Source organism: Rhea pennata, chromosome 4 (genome assembly GCF_028389875.1).
Source record: "Rhea pennata isolate bPtePen1 chromosome 4, bPtePen1.pri, whole genome shotgun sequence".
In the NCBI taxonomy this organism is placed as follows: domain Eukaryota; kingdom Metazoa; phylum Chordata; class Aves; order Rheiformes; family Rheidae; genus Rhea; species Rhea pennata.
Genome location: NC_084666.1, coordinates 44296788 through 44316449, shown reverse-complemented (window position 1 = coordinate 44316449; position 19662 = coordinate 44296788). Strand labels below are relative to the sequence as shown.

General features: G+C 38.2%; 1 protein-coding gene across 5 annotated transcripts in view; it reads left to right on the top strand.

Annotated features, from left to right (window-relative positions):
• The window catches only part of RAPGEF2 (Rap guanine nucleotide exchange factor 2), a 192712-nt gene that overhangs the window by 67578 nt on the left and 105472 nt on the right, over positions 1–19662 (top strand). For all 5 annotated transcript variants that reach the window (XM_062573814.1, XM_062573811.1, XM_062573810.1 and 2 more), the window contains exon 4: positions 10640–10723. In XM_062573814.1, coding sequence (XP_062429798.1) covers positions 10640–10723 — 84 coding nt within the window. The remainder of the gene's footprint in view (positions 1–10639; positions 10724–19662) is intronic.

Sequence of the window (19662 nt, the reverse complement as noted above, 5' to 3'; positions counted from 1 at the left end):
AAAGTATTTTCTAGGGGTACTTCTTAGGCAATGCATATCATTACAACAAATATATTTGAAGCCTTAGCTTGCTGTAAATAGTGAATCAAGGCTCTTAATAGCATAAGCGATGTACAATCTGTGGGTGTTGCAAGTGCTGTTCTGTGGGTTGTTTTTGACTTGATTTTGACACTTTCGAAGAAAGGCTAAATGAAGGCTTCTGAAAGGATTTTAGTTTGCAGCTTCCTTAACATAAATATTTCACTGAATGTTTTTATTTTGACTATAATTTTGAGAATAAAAGTTTTGATTTTAAGAGAAAGACTGTAGGTGTTTTAGACTTAGTAGCTGAATTGTCTGACTTGAATGACCACAGAGTGTTTTGGTTTTAAGAGCATGTTGTTTTACTGCTTCTGCCATCATTTTCGTAATAATTTAGGCTAATCTTTTCATACGCGATTTTCCTGTCTGATCTCAAGGGCTGACAGTACAAGTTTCATATTAACACTTCGGTGGCAATAGATTAATTAGCTTGCATATGTGCACATTTATATTGGGTATTTATTGGTTGCCTTTTTAATCAGCTAAGTCATACAGTTGTTTTACTGATACTCTGCAACAATCTCTGAATTGACTGACCCTAACATTGTACCTCTGCTTTATTTTACTAATATTTTATTTTAAAAAGTGCAAAAGGATACAAATGCATGAAATAATTTAAAGGAAAAAATGCTCCTGCTTATTTGTTTTCATGTACACAAAGGAATTGTTTCCTGTGGTTGGAAGTTTAATGTATTCCTTATTTCCATCTCTTCCTACCGGGAGACAAGATGCCAGTTTTGTCTTTTGTCCATCAATAAAAGATAACCGTGGACATGAGTTGAAATATGAACTTCAAAATACTCGTTTAGTGAAAGTTAGAAGCTTTAATTTCTTTGCGTTATCAATTTCATTACTGGAATCATTTTGACTATTCATTATTTAGAACAAAGATAAGCAGGGAGAGTAGACATAGCTTTAATGTACTCATTATATTAAATAAAAAAAGTATTTGGGAATTTTGTACAGCTGCCCCATTCAGTGCCTAGTCTGTTTTGTGTTTGGGGTATACCTCTCAATGTCGCTGTGCACATCTGTAATGGTGTGACAGACATCACGTAACTGTTTAACTAGGTTATTAAGGATGGTTGTAGACAGTAGCAGAATATGAGTAGATGATTTTCTGATTATTCTGAGTATCACAGTAATACTGTGCTAATAGGCAGGATCTTCAGGCAATGAGATGTCTACCTGAGGGAATCGTTAAACTTGAAGACGTGTTTGACATCCTAAGCCACTTCAGGGCTCGTGTCTCATTGTGACAATAGTTACTCAATTAAACAAACGATGATAAACTACATCTGGTTTTCAGCATGCAAAGGATGACTAAAATGAGCAGAGACAGAAAGACAAATTAGTCTACTGAAGCAATATCCTATGTAAAAAAGCCTGTAGATCAATGTTTTTTCTAATTTCTTGTGTAGTACAGAAATGCCTGAAAGAGGTTCCAGTTTTGACACGTCAATTTTTCTTTGTTTCTCTTCTCAAGTGGAGATCTGGCAGTACAAACAATATCTGTTCTGAATTATTCTGTATTTACATTATGATATTTATTCAACTTTCAACAACATTTATCATGAATTCGTGAAAGTGTAGTCTTTATGGCAGGTATATCTTGATTTGTGTTATAACATCTTAAAAATCAAAATAGAGTTATGAATGTTGTAGCTCTGGGAAGGGTGCTATGTGCATTTTAAATATAAGCACTAAATGAATCCTTTAGTATTTGGAATCTTAATGATTCTTGGAGATACTAATTTGAAGCAATTTTTCCACATTCAAGATTTTTTTTTCTTTTTTCAGCTTTCCTGACCCTTTCTATGAAGTGACTTAGAAAATACCAGACAGTATCTCTGAATTGGAAAGTAGTTCTCTCTGATGCTGATATTTGGCTTAAGGTGATGGTCCTTCTAGCATCTGATGTTGCCAAACCCTTCAGTCTGCTGTTGGAAGGAGAATGATACTTCCACTGTTAGAGCTCAGAATAAGGACTTTTCTCTTGTATTTTGCGTATTTTAGCAGTAATTATACAGAAGTGATTTCCTTGCTTGCTTGTATTAGGCTTTAAGGATGCTTGTGTTCTGCTTAGCCTTTTTGAGTGCTGTTTTAGAGGAGCTGGCTCAGAAACTGATGATGGGAAGGTGGCCAGGGGCAGCAGACTTTTGCTGAGTCTATACTTTCAAGTCCAGCTTCTGAACATTGTGCTGAAGTGATGTTGCACTTGGCAGTATTAAAGCATGTTTGACTGCAGTCATTGGTAGGACCTGCAAGTTCTTGCCATTATGCATATTTGTGATATTCTCCCAGTTAAACCAAACGCACGCAGGTAAGCACGAACTGAACTTTTACCTGCATTTTGGCGGTAAACTTTATCTGGTTTGTGCTTCATGTTTCAGAGATTGTAGTAGTGCTACATGTGACCTTCATGTGAAGAGAGAATCAAATGGCCCCTAAAAAGCAGCTACTTCTGAAGAATTTTTAAAGAAAAGTGATGTGTTAGGAAAGTCTTGCTAGAGATGATGTGGATAGTAGGTTAATACTTCGGAAGGTTTTTTAGCATCTTTTGTGACTAGGAAATTGGAAAGCTAAAATTGGAATAACTGCTATACTATTGTAGATGAATGCCCTTTAGAATCAGTATATGTGGGGAAGATGTATTAAAAAAAACATATTTTTTGTATGTAATCTTTTTCAGATATGGTGCTAGCATTGTTACAGGTTTATAATTGCAAGCCTGATGTACGAGTGCTGCAGATTATTTTAAATAGAAATTAAATTGTATTTTTTAATTGTATTTAATTATTTTTAAAATTTGAAGTACTATATATGTAGCATGTAGGAATAAGAAGCTCCATTTTTCAGTGGAATAAATAGCGTATAGTATGAAGAGTTCGGTGATACAAATATGGGCTCTGAGCCCACAAATTTCATGGATCTTGGGAATCTGGAGTTTATGAATTTGTCCATTCATTTGTTCAGAGCTTTGTAAGTGATTACTGATCTTTGAACTTTGATTAGCTCTGAGGTCTCAAAGAGCAGTGATAGGCGAGAAAGCATGAAGCCTAAATCTTAAAATATTGCCTGACCTTATGAGCAGTGATAGCGTTGTGGTATCATCAGAGACTTATTGAATAATTATATAATTGAAGTTTCCAAATATAGAATTTTTCCAAATATTTGACAACTACAAAAAGTTACTTTCAAAGTTCTAGCTTAAACTTTCAGTGTCAGATTCAACTCAGGTTTTGAAGTTGAGAAGTCTGCTGTCTGACTGCAGGTTATAATTGCGTAAAAAAGACTGCGTCAAGGAAGCTGGGGAGGGAAATGTATAATGGAAAGACATTACAATCCAGTCTCTGGATTTCCTTTTCTAGCTCCAAAATTCACATAAATTATGGTTTTACGTATTCTGGGAAATTAAATGTAGATTCCTCAGGAAATCCCTTGCTCTCAGAAGAGTGCTAAAATATTACAGTCAAGATTTAAGGTAGGATTATTTGAATTTGCTATGACTAACTTACTGAATTAAGGGTAAATTATGAATAAAGTCTGCATATTGATAACTACTCGATAATGACTTTCAATTTTCTACCGCTTTGAGGCTACCGGTAGAATTTGAGTATCCTGAGCACTTCATCAGGAGGTAGCTGCATTGTAGAAGCTGTAAGAGGAGAACGTTGAATCTTGGTGCCCGAGTCCTTTTGTTCTCATCTTCCTGGAACAAAAATCCTCTCTCAATATTTCTGCCAAAGAGGGTTTTCCTGTTCTTTAAATTTAGACTCTTTCCTGTACACTGCAGTTGAATGCTTTTTAGTGAGTGTAGACTTATGGGCGTAAGTCTAGACCTAGTGTGTTGACACAAGTGAAGATTGTTGCCCAGCCAGTGACCTGAATGTGCCTGTAATCCTCTTGATTCTGTACACTTGGGTGGAAGTCTGTGTCACCAAGGTTTTACTGGGGTTTTTGCTAGGTAGGATAGGATGGCTATGTGTATTAAGTTAATCCTTTTGACTGCCACTTAAGATGCGACTTTTGGATTGGACTAGTTGTGTTTCTCTGTAGGAAAAATTGCCTGCGTCATATTACTTGGTAATAAATCTTGTTTTCTCTAACTTGAGAAAGTGGACGCTGTGCTGTATTTGGTAAGCAATATAACTTAAAGCCCTGAATTTCACCCAGATGAATACCTGGAACAGTAGATGAGCTGGGTGGTGGGAACTGAAGACATTCTCCCTGCCCCCAAAGAAAAAAAAATTGTGGCAATGTATTCCATCACTAGAGGCAAACAGGTAAAAACATTTCTTGCCTGCAGGGAACACTTGTGGAGATCTACTGGAAATTTGTAGCTACCAATAGCTGTCCTGATTTCAAGTATCTCCTGCTGTGCATGCTCCCTTGCAAGACAAGGAAAAGTGAGAGGGGAAGGTGGGGGAAGATAAACAGATGTGCTGTGTTCCTGGGCTTTGCTTCCTGGCTGATGCTGATCTTCCAGGCTCCTAGTGTCTGACAGCTGCTGTTTTACTGATTACTATTGTGATGGACAGCACTAGCATGCTTAGAAAACTAGCTGTTGAAAAGAGCTTACCTAGGGAAATGTTTCTTACCTATCTAGCATCCACTTGACTGACAGGTGCTGCTTGGACCCTGAATGACTCCTCACTCTCCTCAAGCCAAATCTTTCTCTAAGGATGCTTTTCGAGGGAAGTCATCCATATCTATTCTGCTTCAGCTAGTTCTGGATGAAGTGCTTGCACGCATGCAGATGATACCCTTCCCCAACCCCAGTCAGATGTGTTCTCTTCCCAAAGAGCTCCTTTAAGGATCATTTGTTGTGATCCCGCTGACAGCGGAAATGCCTTTAGAAGAGCAAACAGTTTCTAGATACTCTGCAGACTGACAGTGGTATGCAACATTCCAGCAGTTAAAGAAAGCTTCATAGTAATGCTTAGATTTATACTCCAGAATTAATTTTTGATGTTTACTAAAGTGTAATATGTGATTACAAAGAAACTCTTTCAAATGTAGCTACTCTATGTCTGATAAAATGGTATTTGCTTGAGTCTGCGGGTGGCTTGAAAAGGTGCTTTTGTAGTTCAGTATAGGCTTCTTCTGTAGTTTCTTCCATAGTTCATTATAGGCACAAAAGTCCTGAAAAGTACAAGGTGTATTGTTGTTGAATGAATGTCAAGCGCAGTAGAGAAAACATGAAAAATTAATTGAAAACCACCTGATGCATGAATAGTATTATGAGAAGCCTAGCGTCTTTAAAATGAAAAAATTTTACATGGTTTGCATAACAGTGCTGTCTTTAAAAAAAAAAAAAAAAACTAGCTGCCAAAGTGGGTTTGCTCTTAAAGCCTTAATTCTAAACAAATGAAGGGATAACAAACGTTAGGAAGTGTAAGAGTTGAATATATTTTCATATAAAAGAACTGTATTGAGGTCTTTCATTTGTAATATTTTTGGAGGACAGCATATGTGTTCTGGGCAAAGGAATGTATCTTCTATACATGTAGTTTTTAAGATACGTTTTGTTTAAGATGATACATTAAGACACTATTTTTATATAATTTTATTGCTGGTAGCTCTAATGATGAAGAGAAGGAGAAGACATCACTATTCTTTGCTCTTGAAGACTTCCTTGGAAATTCTTGTTTTATTGACTAGCAACGAAAGCTTAAAAGAATACACGATATCTTTTGGGGAAGATGTCTCTTGAATGTATGTATGTTCTGTAGTAACCTTCCGCTCTTGTGGCACACAAGTATTGAAGATTTGTTTGTTTATTCAGATAATGAAAGAGCAGAATATCATATATTTCTTTGTTTGATACAGCATGATGCAGGTACCTGAGAAGAGTCTAGAAATTCTCAAACATGTCTCTAAAATATAAATACAGCTATCAAAGTAGGCGTAAAGCAAAAGGGAAACAAAGCTGTGAGGAGATGATAGTAAAATTTGATTTTGTTATTGAACTATATCCAGCACTTACAGCTGTCATAAAACAGATGATGCTTTTGAGATATATATGTATGTATGTGCATGCATATATATATATGCATGCACACACACATACATATATACACACATACACATTTTATCCACTTTATTTTTTTGTGTATATTTTTTATTTATATATATATATATATATGTGTGTGTGTGTGTATATATATATATAATTTGTACTAAATGCATGATAGATAAGTCAAAACCAGCAATTGCTGAAGAGGAAACTGTTTCAGGGAAAGCGCAATGGATAAACTCATGAATTGGCAAAAAAATGTAACTGAATTGATTGATTAATTGAATGAAAAGTCGTGCTATATTTGATCAAATAAAAAAAACTTAAATAGAAAAACTTAAGCCCTTTTGGCTGAATTTTGAAAATTCAAAAGTGAAGTAAAGACGACTGTGTGTTGAACACACTGACTGAAGGCTGTGGAAAGCCAGTGGCTCCCTCTGTCTTTGGAGAGAAAAATCCTCAGTGAGGTAATGTATTTTAAACCTTACAAATATGTAATTTGAGAGAAGGATTTTAATAGTTCATCAGTACTTAAAGGACCAAAATAAAAATGATCTCATCTTGTGTATTACTGATTTTTGCCTAAGCTCAAACATTTGACTGCTGGTTTAAAAACTTTTTTTAAATTCTTCTTCCAATTATTTTACATTTGGAAATGACTTTCTGTAAAAGTATAAATGGATCTTTAGATTACTCTTGTTCTGGAGTCATAAAGCCTGTGACCCCCAGTTGGGGTGGTTCTCCATCAGATAGTGCATTTATATTTAATCAAATGGCTATTTTGGGAGTCGTGGAGAGGGATTAAAAATGATAATATAGTGCTCTCTGTAATCCACCTGGAAAAGTTATTCTGAAATCCTAGTTGAGTTATCTTTCAGCATCTTGGGAAGTCATTTATGGTATAAAAGCTATTGTCGGAAATAAATTTTTTTAGAAACTTTCAATTATTTTAGTTAGTGCAGGTTATAATATTTCAGACGACATCCATTTTAAAAAAAAAAAGTCAACAAATGTGCAGTTCAGCAGTAGGGCTGGTTATATGCCTCTCAGTTTAGGAGGAGATGCTTGTCTGAATTTCTGTACGAGCATCAGATATTCCCCCCCCCATACCTTTGTCTTCTGATTTTTGTGGAGGTTACTTGTCAGTGTGGGCTCTTTCAGGATGAATTTTGGGGAAGATTGTCTAAAGATGTGACTTAAATGAGGTGCATGTTTATGCTTTTAAAGAAAAAATATTGTTCTCAAGTGGCTGGTTTTCTTGAGTTTATCTGCTTTAACCTGGTTCTCTGTATTTATGTGCCACATTGATTTTTCTAGATGAACAAGTTGCACGAGCACAGTACAGGTCTATGTGAGAAGTAAGCATGTGACCTGCATGTCAGAAAAGGCAGCCTGGTGCACTTCATTGTGTAAATCAAAAATGTTTGTTGTCTTTGTTGTGTGCCAAGTTACTAACACATTTTCTGGTGTCCTTATGAAGAAGTATAAAGTACATTTTGTATAGTCTGTGTAAAGAAGTATTTCCTAAAGTTTTCATTTTGAAGATACTGAGTCTTCACAGGTCAGCATAGTTTTCCATCTTGTTAAACCTAGATGATTTTGTGCCCTGTTCAACTGCAGACATCTTTAACAGAGGTATGCATCTTTTTATGTAGTAGACTTTGTGCAATTCAGCAGAAAACTACCATTCCAGAGAGCTTTTTTGCTTGTCAGTTTATCTTGATTGTGAGCTGTGAAGTCATCTGTGAATGAGATACAGCTACATCAGGGGCTGTCGTCTTCTGTCACTTGCTATGATGCTTGTGCACCTTCCAGGATGAAACAGTTGATAGAGCTTACGTTGAAATACGCGCCTTGAAGATGAAATGCACTTTGCTTAGGAATGAATTGTAGGATTTCTCAGGTGAGGTTATACTAATTTATTTTTGAGCAACCTATAGAACAGGCTTGCAGATGTAATCTATTTGATAAAGCTTGTGTATCAAACAAATAAAAAAGCCTTACAATAGAAGTAGATATGATATATCTATCTATATAGGTATACAGTAGCTATATAGATACTTTCTTGTATACACAAATCTGGAGTGGAATGAGTGCTCACATTCTTAAGGAAGTAGATTTAGTGTATGCACATTTGCAGAGTCTCTACAGGAATATAAATCTAGCTTTAATTGACAAACATTTTCAATTTTGATTATATTTTCAGTCATTTCTTAGAGTAATCATAGACCTGTATTAGGCAGGCTTCTCTAATGAGCTTATACATGCTTGAATTTTCAGTGCGAATGGTAACTACTGTGCATAGGTAGTCTACTTCCAAAATTTACTCAGCATTCTGAGTAAATAAATAAATTCTTGTGTCTGTTTGGATTAACTTTTGTGTATGAACAGTATTCATCAATACTATTTTTAAACTGGAAGATACCATATTAAGAGCTAAACTCTGAGGGTGGGTACTTGCACACTTAAGTATCATAACATGAATGCTTGATTTTTGTAATTGAAGTAACATCCAACAGTGTTGACCACAAGCCATCAGCAAAGAATCCAGTGTTATCTCCAAAGTAAGGCATAGGTGAAAGGAGCTTTATTTCCAAGCAGAAAGACTGAGAAAGATTAGACACACTTAACAGTAGTTCACAAGGACAACAATTTCAATTCAGTTCGGAGTGGCATGAAAAAACATAGCATGTACCTATGTTCAGTTACATTTGACTGCTTGAAACTACAACATACTAATGTGGATTTTTAGATCAGCACAAACACAAAAGCTTTAAATTTGATTGCTGGGTAAAAGTTCACATTACTAAATCAATAGTAAACATGATATGCTGTCTGAGGTGCTTTTTAAAATTCATTGCTTTGTTCTTCAGGTATTTGCTTTCTGCTTGCTCCCTTTCTAGAGCATATCTGTTTGTACCCAAAGAATGACTGTAGCATAGAATCCTAAATGCCATGTTTGTTTGGCCTGTTTGATCATAGTCTAATGGAAAACAAATATAGGCTACATCATATTACTCAATTCTTGTGTTCTTGATCATAGTCTATAATCTCAATATCCTCTATTAATCCTCCATGTTTCTGATGTCTGTCCTTTCTCTCTTGGTTATATTAAAGTGTGAAATAGAAACACATTTTTTTCTAATTTTGTCAGTTTGCTGTTTTTTCACTTTCAGTTGTTTCAGACTAGCTCCCTCCCTCTCTTCCCCACTTCATCTTTCCTTTTAGAAAGCATAATACAGTGAGGGCTGAAGAAATGGCAGTCTTGTTTTGAGAAAGTACCCATCAGGCAGGGTTCTAAGCTTTGTTTCATCAAATAAAAAAACATGCTGCTAGTTGCATGAAGCCTACTTAGATTTAAGATCAGATTTTAATGCTATGCTGTCATCATTTGTTAAAAGATGTGGGCTGTTCCTGCTTGAAGTTGGAACTAATTGTTGCTAAAGACTTGAGACATATAATTTTTAAAAAATGAAGGTGCTACAGATTAATTAAGTAATCTTCATCTCTTAGAGTGTCACTAGGGATGTGGTTTTTGAGAAGAATGCTAGTGCAGTTAGTAATTGGATTCAAGTCCACTGTTACTAAGCTTCTTTGCAAGAAGCAGTAGCAGTAGTAAAATCTGAAGTAAAGTGCACACAGTCTCAGTATAGACTGTCAAAATGGCACAAGGTTTCTGCTGTGGTTATTTCTAGTCACCTTAAACTAGTTTCTTTCCTGTCTAAACATTATTTGAACTTACCTAAGAAGAGAGTCTAAGCCTATTAAGAGGGTTTAACGCTACTCAAGGAGAAACATCTGAATCTACAGTAAAATGAACTAGGCTTGGATGACAAAGGGATGCAAATTGCACTCTTCTTCCACACCTTCACTTGGCTTCTGTAAGATGAGGGGAGGGAGAAGAAACTGTCCCTTTTTTGGAGAATTTTTTTTCTTGTGCCAGAAAGCAGCGGGAAATGGATAGTAAGCAATAGCAGCGAATAAGATGACTGCAAATCTGATGTAGGCTTACATCTGTAAATGTATTCAGCGCTCTTTTACTTTTTGGGGAAGGTGGAATGATGCCAAGAGGCATGTTTCTTCCCTGAAGAAAGGGAAAAGAGGCAGATGTCTAGAATCAGGAAAGGAGGCCTTATATAGAGGGGAAGCCACTACAGCCCTCTTCAGCAGGAGGAGAGGAAAGGATTCAAAAGAATAAAATACACTCAGTATAGTATAGCCTGATTTCCTATTAATTGATTTCAGTTGCATTTCACTGGACTTCTGTGTCGTTTCCAAATGGATAGATCTGGGCGGTTTTTGTTTGCTTCTTTTTCTTAAAGGTGAAGTAAATGTTATGAGGTATTCTAATAGCATATGTGGTTTTAAGTGGAAACTAGAATGATTTAAAGGACTTTTTCATTAAATGATTGAACTATGGTTTTCTTCCACAATTTGGAGCGTTTCTGGCTCTTTGTGATGCTTTTCATACTGGAGATCTGCTAGTACTATCAGCTGCTTAAATCAAGTGTCTTACCATATCCTCTTCTTTTATTCCAGCCCTGATGATATTGGTACCTGTTGGTATATCCTGCTGTCAGGTTCAGTCTTCATTAAAGAATCTATGTTTCTTCCAAGGAGCAGGTATGTCAGCTACAAATGTATTGCTTTTAACTAAAAATTCTTTATATCCAAGTCATTATTTATGTTTAAAATACAGAATGCAGTCTGTTTTGTGCTTAACAAAGGCATAGAACTACATATGTAAGCACACGTTTCCTATCTTTATAGGCTAGTAATTTTATGCCCTGATGCTACAGCTAAAGTTGAAAGCCCAATATTCTGGCTGTTGTACAAACTGACTCAAAATGGCAAGCAAAGACTGTCAATACATTAAAACAATCAATTAAAACCAAAAAAAAAAAAAAATCTCAAACCCAACAAATGCATCGAAGTATAGTTCCTGTGGTAATCAAACTTTAAATCATAGGATATACTAAAGCTTATGGTACTTTTCTGAGGTTTTAGTTACCGTGCATAAGTCTTCAGAGCATGTTTTGGCAAATGCTTAGGTAATGTTACTGCCTGTTTTACTACTTGTGTTTAATCTTATGCTTCATGTGAGTTAATTTGCAATAGAGTGATATTTTACATAGAAAAGAGATATATTCAGATATGAGGCTATCAATTTATATCAATAGAATAAAAAATTGAAATTAATTGTTTTGAACTGTGGAGAAAATAGAAATAACTGCAAAGATTTTAGACATTGTAACTGAGCTTGATCCTTTTTAATGGAAGCTAGTAATATACATCTTCATTCAGATTACTGTAAAGAGTCCCTTTGAAGTAAATAATGTGTAATAAAACTCGTGAAAAGCAGAATGAAAGAATGACCCATCTCCAGACGGTATGATGAGAATGAAAGCGCTAGAAATGTTGTTAATTTTGAACAGTGGGAAGCCAATTAAAAGCCAGCATTGGTATGCAGACAGTTAGATATTGAAATCTGCCTTTTAATAGGAGAACAATGCTGGTCTTAAAATGGCCATGTGATGACGATGAACATGTTTCTGGCATAAGCAGAAGTCTTGCGTATTTCAGAGGACAGGCACTGCAGCAGATAAAACATGGAATATTTGATGTGCCATCAGAGTACTGCATGTGATAAAGGTGCAAAATTGGTTATTGTAAGAGGCAACAGCAACAACAGAAAACAGGATGCCTGCTGTTGCCAGATGGAATAAAATTGTCCCATATGTCATCTCTGAAGAGGTGATGCCAGGGAAAAAGCTGGCACAGAATACTACCTTTAGGTGCCAGGAGAAAGGATATATGATATCTGAATTAATATACAGTGTTTGCATGTGGTCTGTGGCAAGAAGCCTTTATTGCTTTTAATTAAAGCAATACTTGTGCTTCAGATTTTTTTTTTTTGAGGATGTGTAATGAAAGGTGAAAGGTCATTGAAAAAAATAAAGAGCTTGTGATTCTTCCTGGGAGAGTGAAGAGGTTTGCGTATATACAGGGCCTGCCTGTGACTGTAATCAGAGCCTTCAAGGATTGTATAGAGTAAGCCGTGTATAGAATAACCGTTGTTGGAAAAATGTGTTAATTCAGTGTGGGCAAATTCAGAAATGATTTCTCAGGACAGTGAGTCTACAGAAGAGATGTTTATCTCCGGGAGTTTCAAGCGTAGAATGTGTCATTGGAAGGTTTCGTAATTGTGGATGGAGTCAAGCAGCTACTAAAGTTGGTATCTTGGAAAGCAAATCCAACAGAAATTTGTTAATTAACAAAGAGATAGCATAACAAGTTCATGAAAGCAAAATTAAGGATCTTGAACTTAATGATATGTGAAGAGCAAAAATAGTGATTCTTGTAAGAAGCTTTACGCTCAGAAAAGAAGTTATGGTTATTGAGAGGCAAGACAAAGACCTTATTTAAATTTAGAAAAAAAACTTGTCAGGATTTTTACTTCGTAAATGAAGAAGCTGCAATATTTGGGTGTGGAACTTATGCATTAACCAGAAACTTGGGGAAAGTGGGAGGTATACTGGTGGTTAATAAGTGAGGGGTATGTGTAGATGTGTGTGTGTGTGTGTGTGTGTGTGTGAATTATCTCCTCTTTTTTGATAATTTAGCTTAGTTTGCCTGACACCTGCGATAAACCCGTTTGGTCAGGGCCCTGGGGCTGCTGTCCAGCCATGTCGACGGGGGCAGTCATTCGGGGCCGGCAACATTCAGATGGCAGACAGCCCCCTTGCCAGGCCCTGCTCAACTCCTCGCTTGCTGTGCTGGCATTTGGCTGAGACTCTGCCGCTTAAGGGCTGGCCACAGAAACCTGTCCCTGCCTTCCTCTTCAGAAGAAGGCCTTCACCCTTGGTCTGAGGCGGGTTCTCAGGGAAGCAAAAAAAAAAAAAACCCTGTGCTAAAACTCGCTTGAGGAACTCTGAGGTCAGAAGCAGGAAGGTGCATAATAGCCCTGTGCCCATGGGATCCAGGCCCCTGGGTTTATCTCAAGCTTGATCTTTGTTGCATGATAGCTGGGCAGTAGCTGTCCAAATATGAAATAAAATAAGCATGTTGCCCTCCATCTTGAATGATGTGTCATTCTTGGTTGGATTTTGCTCTTAAAATGGATGCCTGTGCCAGCCAGTTTAAAAAACAGTACTCCAAGGTAATCCCTGTAAATAAATCTGCCCAAAAACTTGGATATACTTTCTCAATCCTCTGGTGAATTCCGTGCTGCTCTAACATCTTGCCTGTTGGCACTTGAGCCCATAAGGAATAGGTAAGAACGCTATGTTCAGACTTATAGTTGGAACATACCTCAGTGCCTTTGACTCCTTATGCTCAGCAAATTATTTGCATTTAAAGACTCCATTAGTTAAACTAATTGCATTATTTATGGATATAGCATACTAAATAATTTGGTGGATAACACTGTGGAAATGCTGTTTACTTGTAGATCTTACGTAAAAGAAAATCTTAACTTTTTTTTAAAAAACTTTCAAATCGTTATTTCCGTGTCCTTGATTGCCAGTGTTAGATGGCATTTAAACTTCTTCGTGGAGAGCAAGTGAGGACTGAGGTTAGCAGGAAGTTAATGTACCGTTGGGAAGAAGTATCTCTTAAAAACTAAAAATTCAAGCCATTTAATAAAACCATGAGGAACCAAGATTCCTCTGCTTTCCCACTCAAGCCACAAATAATAGAGTAACACTCTGTTAGAGTAAGAAGAAGAAGCCTTACTTAGAGAAGTAAGGCTACAAGCAGGATTGCAACCCTGGACTTCAGGAGAGTGGTCTTTGGGCTCTTCAGAGACCTGCTTGAAGGAATCTCATGGGTTAAGGCCCTAGAGGGAAGGGGGATCCAAGAGAGCTGGTTACCGTTCAAACATCTCTTCCTCCAAGCTCAAGAGCAGTGCATCCCTATGAGTAAGAAGTGCAGCAAAAGGGGCAGGAGGCCGGCATGGGTGAGCAACAGCTCTTGGCCAAATTCAGACAGAAGAAGAAAGCACACAGAATGTGGAAGAGGGGACAGGCTACTTGGGAGAATTATAGGAATGCAGTCAGGGTATGCAGAGATGTGGTGAGGAAGGCTAAGGCCCAGTTGGAATTGAGTCTTGCAAGGGATGTTAAGGACAATAGGAGGGGCTTCTTCAAATACATCAGTAGCAAGAGGAGGACTAGGGAAAATGTGGGCCCGCTGCTGAATGGGGCAGGGACCCTCATGACAAGGAATACAGAGAAGGTAGAATTACTGAATGCCTTCTTTGCTTCAGTCTTCACTGCTAAGGGCAGCCCTCAGGAATCCCAGACCTGGAGGCGAGAGAGAGAGTCTGGAGAAGGAAGACTTTTCTTAGGTTGAGGAGGATAGGATTAGAGACTTTCTGGGCAGGCTAGACATCCACAGATCCATGGGCCCGGATGGGATGCACCCACGGGCACTGAGGGAGCTGGCAGATGTTGTTGCCAGGCCGCTCTCCATCATCTTTGAAAGGTCCTGGAAAACTGGAGAGGTGCCTGAGGACTGGAAGAAAGCCAGTGTCACTCCAGTCTTCAGGAAGGGCAAGAAGGAGGACCCAGACAACTATAGGCCGGTCAGCCTCACCTCCATCCCTGGAAAGGTGATGGAACAGCTCGTTCTGGATGCCATCTCCAGGCATATGGAGGAAAAGAAGGTGATCAGGAGTAGCCAACATGGATTCACCAAGGGGAAATCCTGCTTAACCAATCTGCTAGCCTTCTCTGATGGAATGACTGGCTGGGTAGATGAGGGCAGAGCAGTGGACATTGTGTACCTTGACTTCAGCCAGGCTTTTGACACTGTCTCCCAAACATCCTCCTAGATAAGCTCAGGAAGTGTGGGTTAGACACGTGGATAATGAAGTGGATTGAAAACTGGCTGAAAGGCAGAGCTCAGAGGGTCATCATCGGTGGCGTGGAGTCCAGTTGGAGGCCCGTGGCCAGAGGCGTCCCCCAGGGCTCAGTCCTGGGTCCCATCCTGTTCAACTTCTTCATCAATGACCTGGATGAGGGAACAGAGTGCCTCCTCAGCAAGTTTGTAGATGATACCAAGCTGGGAGGAGTGGCTGATACACCCGAGGGCTGTGTTGCCATTCAGAGAGATGTGGACAGGCTGGAGAGTTGGGCGGAGAGGAGCCTCTTGAGGAGGTTCCACAAGGGCAAGTGCTGAGTCCTACACCTAGGGAGGAATAACCCTAGGCACCAGTACAAGCTGGGGTCTGACCTTCTGGGGAGCAGCTCTGCAGAGAAGGACCTGGGAGTGCTGGTGGATGACAAGTTGACCAATGTGCCCTTGTGGCCAAGAAAGCCAGTGGTATCCTGGGGTGCGTTAGGAAGAGTGTTGCCAGCAGGTCGAGGGAGGTGATCCTACCCCTCTACTCAGCCCTGGGGAGGCCTCGTCTCAAGTACTGTGTCCAGTTTGGGGCTTCCCAGTCCAAGAGAGACATAGAGCTACTGGAGAGAGTCCAGCGTAGGGCTACAAAGATGACCAGAGGGCTGGAGCACCTGGCCTAGGAGGAACGGCTGCGAGAGCTGGGCCTCTTCAGCCTGGGGAAGAGAAGACTGAGGGGGGATCTTACCAATGTGTACAAGTACCTGAAGGGAGGGTGCCAAGGGGACGGGGACAAACTCTCTTCAGTTGTCCCGTGTGACAGGACAAGAGGCAATGGGCAGAAATCGAAGCACAGGAAGTCCCACCTAACCGTGAGGGGGAATTTCTTCCCTGTGGGAGTGACGGAGCATTCGAACAGGTTGCCCAGAGAGGTGGTGGAGTCTCCTTCTGTGGAGACAGTCACAGCCCGCCTGGCTGCAACCCTGTCTAACATGCTGTAGGTGACCCTGCTGAGCAGGGGGGTTGAACTAGATGATCTCCAGAGGTCCCTTCCAACCTTACCGATTCTATGATTCTATGAACACTCCAAACTCCCCAAATAAGCAGTTTTGTAATGTACTATAGATACTATGTATGATCAAATAGCTACTAGCTGAAATGGTTTTAGATGAGTGGGATAGTTACTGATTTTCCTAGTTGTTTAACTTACTGGGGAACTTATACAAATACTTGCAACTGTCTACTTGATAAGTCTTTAATTAAAAGTAAAAAAAAAAAAAAGTTCTTCCAGGAAGGAATTCTGATTATATAAGATTCTAAATTGGATGGCTTGCTTTGGGAATTTTCACTTTTAAGCACTTTGTTTTGTGCATATGAGTAAGTCACTTTATTTGGCTATTGGAAGATTACTTTAGCTTATATTTGTTCAAATGACAAGCCCTCAGCTAGAAAAAAAAAGTGTTCACAAGGTTGAATTTTATTCAATTTAATGATTATTTTGGGAAAACTTGTAAATCAGAGTTTTAAAGAACTGCCGTTTTAACTATTAAAACTCCTATATTTCTGATGAAATTAGTTCTGTTCTGCTAATAAATTTCACTTTTGCAGTTTACAGAAATTATGATGGTTTAATATGAGGTAGATTCTCTCCCCCATATTTTACTAATATTTCTTTCCTATTCTTTCTTTATGGTTTAATTTGATTGCAATATGTGCTTGAGATGTTAAATGCCTTAATCCTCTCCCTGCCTCCCAAACTAGCACAAATTAATACTTCTGTCCCTCACCTCTTCCCCTGAGCTTCTGTACCCTGAAGCAGTTCACATGGTAGAGTGAGGTTTATATATTAAGTCCAGAAAATAAATGAGCAGAAGATACAATTCCCTGAAGGTTGTCCTGGCTCTCCTGTGTTTCCAAGTGGTCAGAGACAGCAGTAATGTGACAGTCCCTCAAAATATCTCCGGAATTGCCTCCAGCATCCCTGGGTCTGCTCCATTCTCACGTCACATTTGCTTGGCTGCTTTGACTTCCCAAATCATTTCTGTTCTAGGACTTTGCTTCCAGTGTAAATGGTACTGTGGTCTTTCGTCTTACTTGACTTGGAGCTGTGCTACATGAATGTCTCCAAGATCACCTACGGCTAACCGCATGTTTGCCTATGGCCTCTATGGCTGCGAGATGTGACTAACTCTTAGCAGTGATAAAATATGGACTTGTAAGACAAATTTTTATCAACTCTGGGCTCTAGTGTTTGCTAGTGGGTTATTTTTTCCCCCAAGCCTTTCTCCTAGAATTCTTCAAAGATCGATTGAGCTGTGTTTGCTGTGCAGCTCAGCCACGTGGCAATGCTGACTTTCTGCATGCCAGCTTTGTTGCTCTCTTTACCTACAAACTTGTTCTTACTCTGAACTTGCTTCAGCCTCTCCTTTTCCTTCCTTGCTACCACACCTGCGCTCTCCTCTGCTTACTACTTGATATGACACTGCAAAGCTGTGCTCCTTTTGGCAAGTAAAGAATTTCTACATAAAAGAGCAATTATTCACGTTTTTTTTCCTCTGAGTAATTAAAAGATTAAATTTTGAAATTGAGAGTACATCTGTTTTTTTCTCTTTTCAAAATTACAAAGAATATGTCTATTGAAATATTGATGATTTAGCCCTCTAGTCTTTCCTATATTAAAAACAACCCATAATGGAATAGAATATCAAATACTACTGGAGAGCCATTAAAGAAATTACAGACTTATTTCAAATCTGTTTAAGGCAATAACAAAACTCAATTTGTGCAGAAATGATTCCCACTTTGTTATAAATGTTTTTGTCAGATGTTTGATTTTCTCTTCTACTTCTGGCAGGTGGTAGTGAAACATACTTTTCAATTTACTGCTTTGATAAATTTATAAAAGCACTCTAATATAGGTCTCATCTTTGTTTGATTATCTTTGTTAGCCTAAGTGAGGAAATACAGCCATTGAATGGTATAATACTTGTAAAAACTCATCTGACTTAAAAGCTATATATACACCTGGAAATATTTCTTTTTAATTATAAATAAATATTGAATACAGACTTTGATCGTATTGAAACGATCTGCGTTTCTGCCTTTATGTAGAGAACATAATTTTAAAGTTCACTTCCTAATATCATTCTTTCAAGACAGTTACAAAGCTGCTTTTTATTCTTCTGTTTCAATCCCTGGCCATCTTGCAAATGGAAGAAGAAGGAAGTTAATTGGAAGGAGATTAATAATAAAATACTCTTAAATGGAAAAGACTGACACATCTGAAGTAGAGGTTTTACATGTTGGTTCCCTGGTTAATGCAAAAGTCAAAGACTTTTAAAAGGCATCTTAATCCATAGTTGTGTGCCTTGTCCTTGTCCGTAAATAAAATGTGTATGGACAAAGTATGTTGTGATTAACATAAAAATGTCACCTTTCTTAGAAGAAAATTTGTTAGGGATTGACAGGTAATGCATATTACTACAGAAGTGCTGATGTAGCGCTATGGGCTAATTTTTGTGATGCTTGGAACATGCTGTTTGGTGTGGTTTGATTTGTGTATGTTGATGATGATTATTTATATTTTGAATTGATATATTTATATTTTGAATACAGAACTCTATCTTTGATAGTTCTCTTTTCAGTTAATAGAATTGCACTGATAATTTTGATCACAAAGATAAAGTCTGTCTCTCAGTGTATGATGTTAATGTATTTGCAACCTGCAGTGTTTGTTAATAATAGATACTGCTGCTTAAGCTTATGAGATCTTAGAACAAAACTCAGCTTTTAACTGCAAGACAGTGATCAGCATGCAAAAACCCCCAAATTTTTAAATCGAAATATATTTTGAATTTACCTAGAAAAGAGTCTCTCTCTTTCACCCCCCTCCCCCCAATCCTCTGAACAGGAGACAGTGTTAGAATGACTGGTTTAAGGGATGCTAGGAGACGTACTTCTGGGAGCTGCTGCTTTTGTAATTTAAGATCTATAGGGAGTTGATCCAGAACTATGCTTTATTCTTACTGAGCGTTTTCCCTGTCTCTGCTTATAAGCTTTGTTAAAGCTAAGGATCTACAGCATCATGATGGAAAAAAAGATGATGAATTAGGAATTTATCAAAAAAACAAATAATTTCCTGGGGTATGCTTTTAAGATTTTTTTAAGAAATTACTTGAAGAAAGTGTGTGATTTGGATGTAGTTTGCTCTCAGAACACTTAAAGATTGAATTTTATTTTTCTCCTGCTAGTTGCTGCTGCTGCTGGATTTTCCCATGATCTGTTTGTTGCCTCATGATTTCTGTGTCTGGCAAGTGCTGTTTTGAAGCCCTGCTCATGACTAGTTAGAAGGCCTGGTGGGAAAGTGTTGAGTGTGGCACTGTCAGTGGGCTGACACCCAGCAGTATCTTTGTCCTTTCTCGCAGATCTGAATGACTTGGTTCAGCGTTTCAGTCCATTCTCAGCTGAAATTGAGTCACGGAGGAGAGCGATCTTGTGGTTTAATCTAGGCAGGACTGAGATCATGATAAGGAATTGAAGAAAGAACCTGGAAAAATTAGTGGAGATAATGTCTGTCCCTTTATGGCTGAGTATGTGCCTACCATTAATTATTCATGGTGGATTTTAAGATCTCCAACTACTGTTAAACGTTGTAGAAACATTCCTAAGTGCTTTGTACTGTCTGCATCTGGCTAAAAGGCTGTATGTTTTCTTTTGGATGA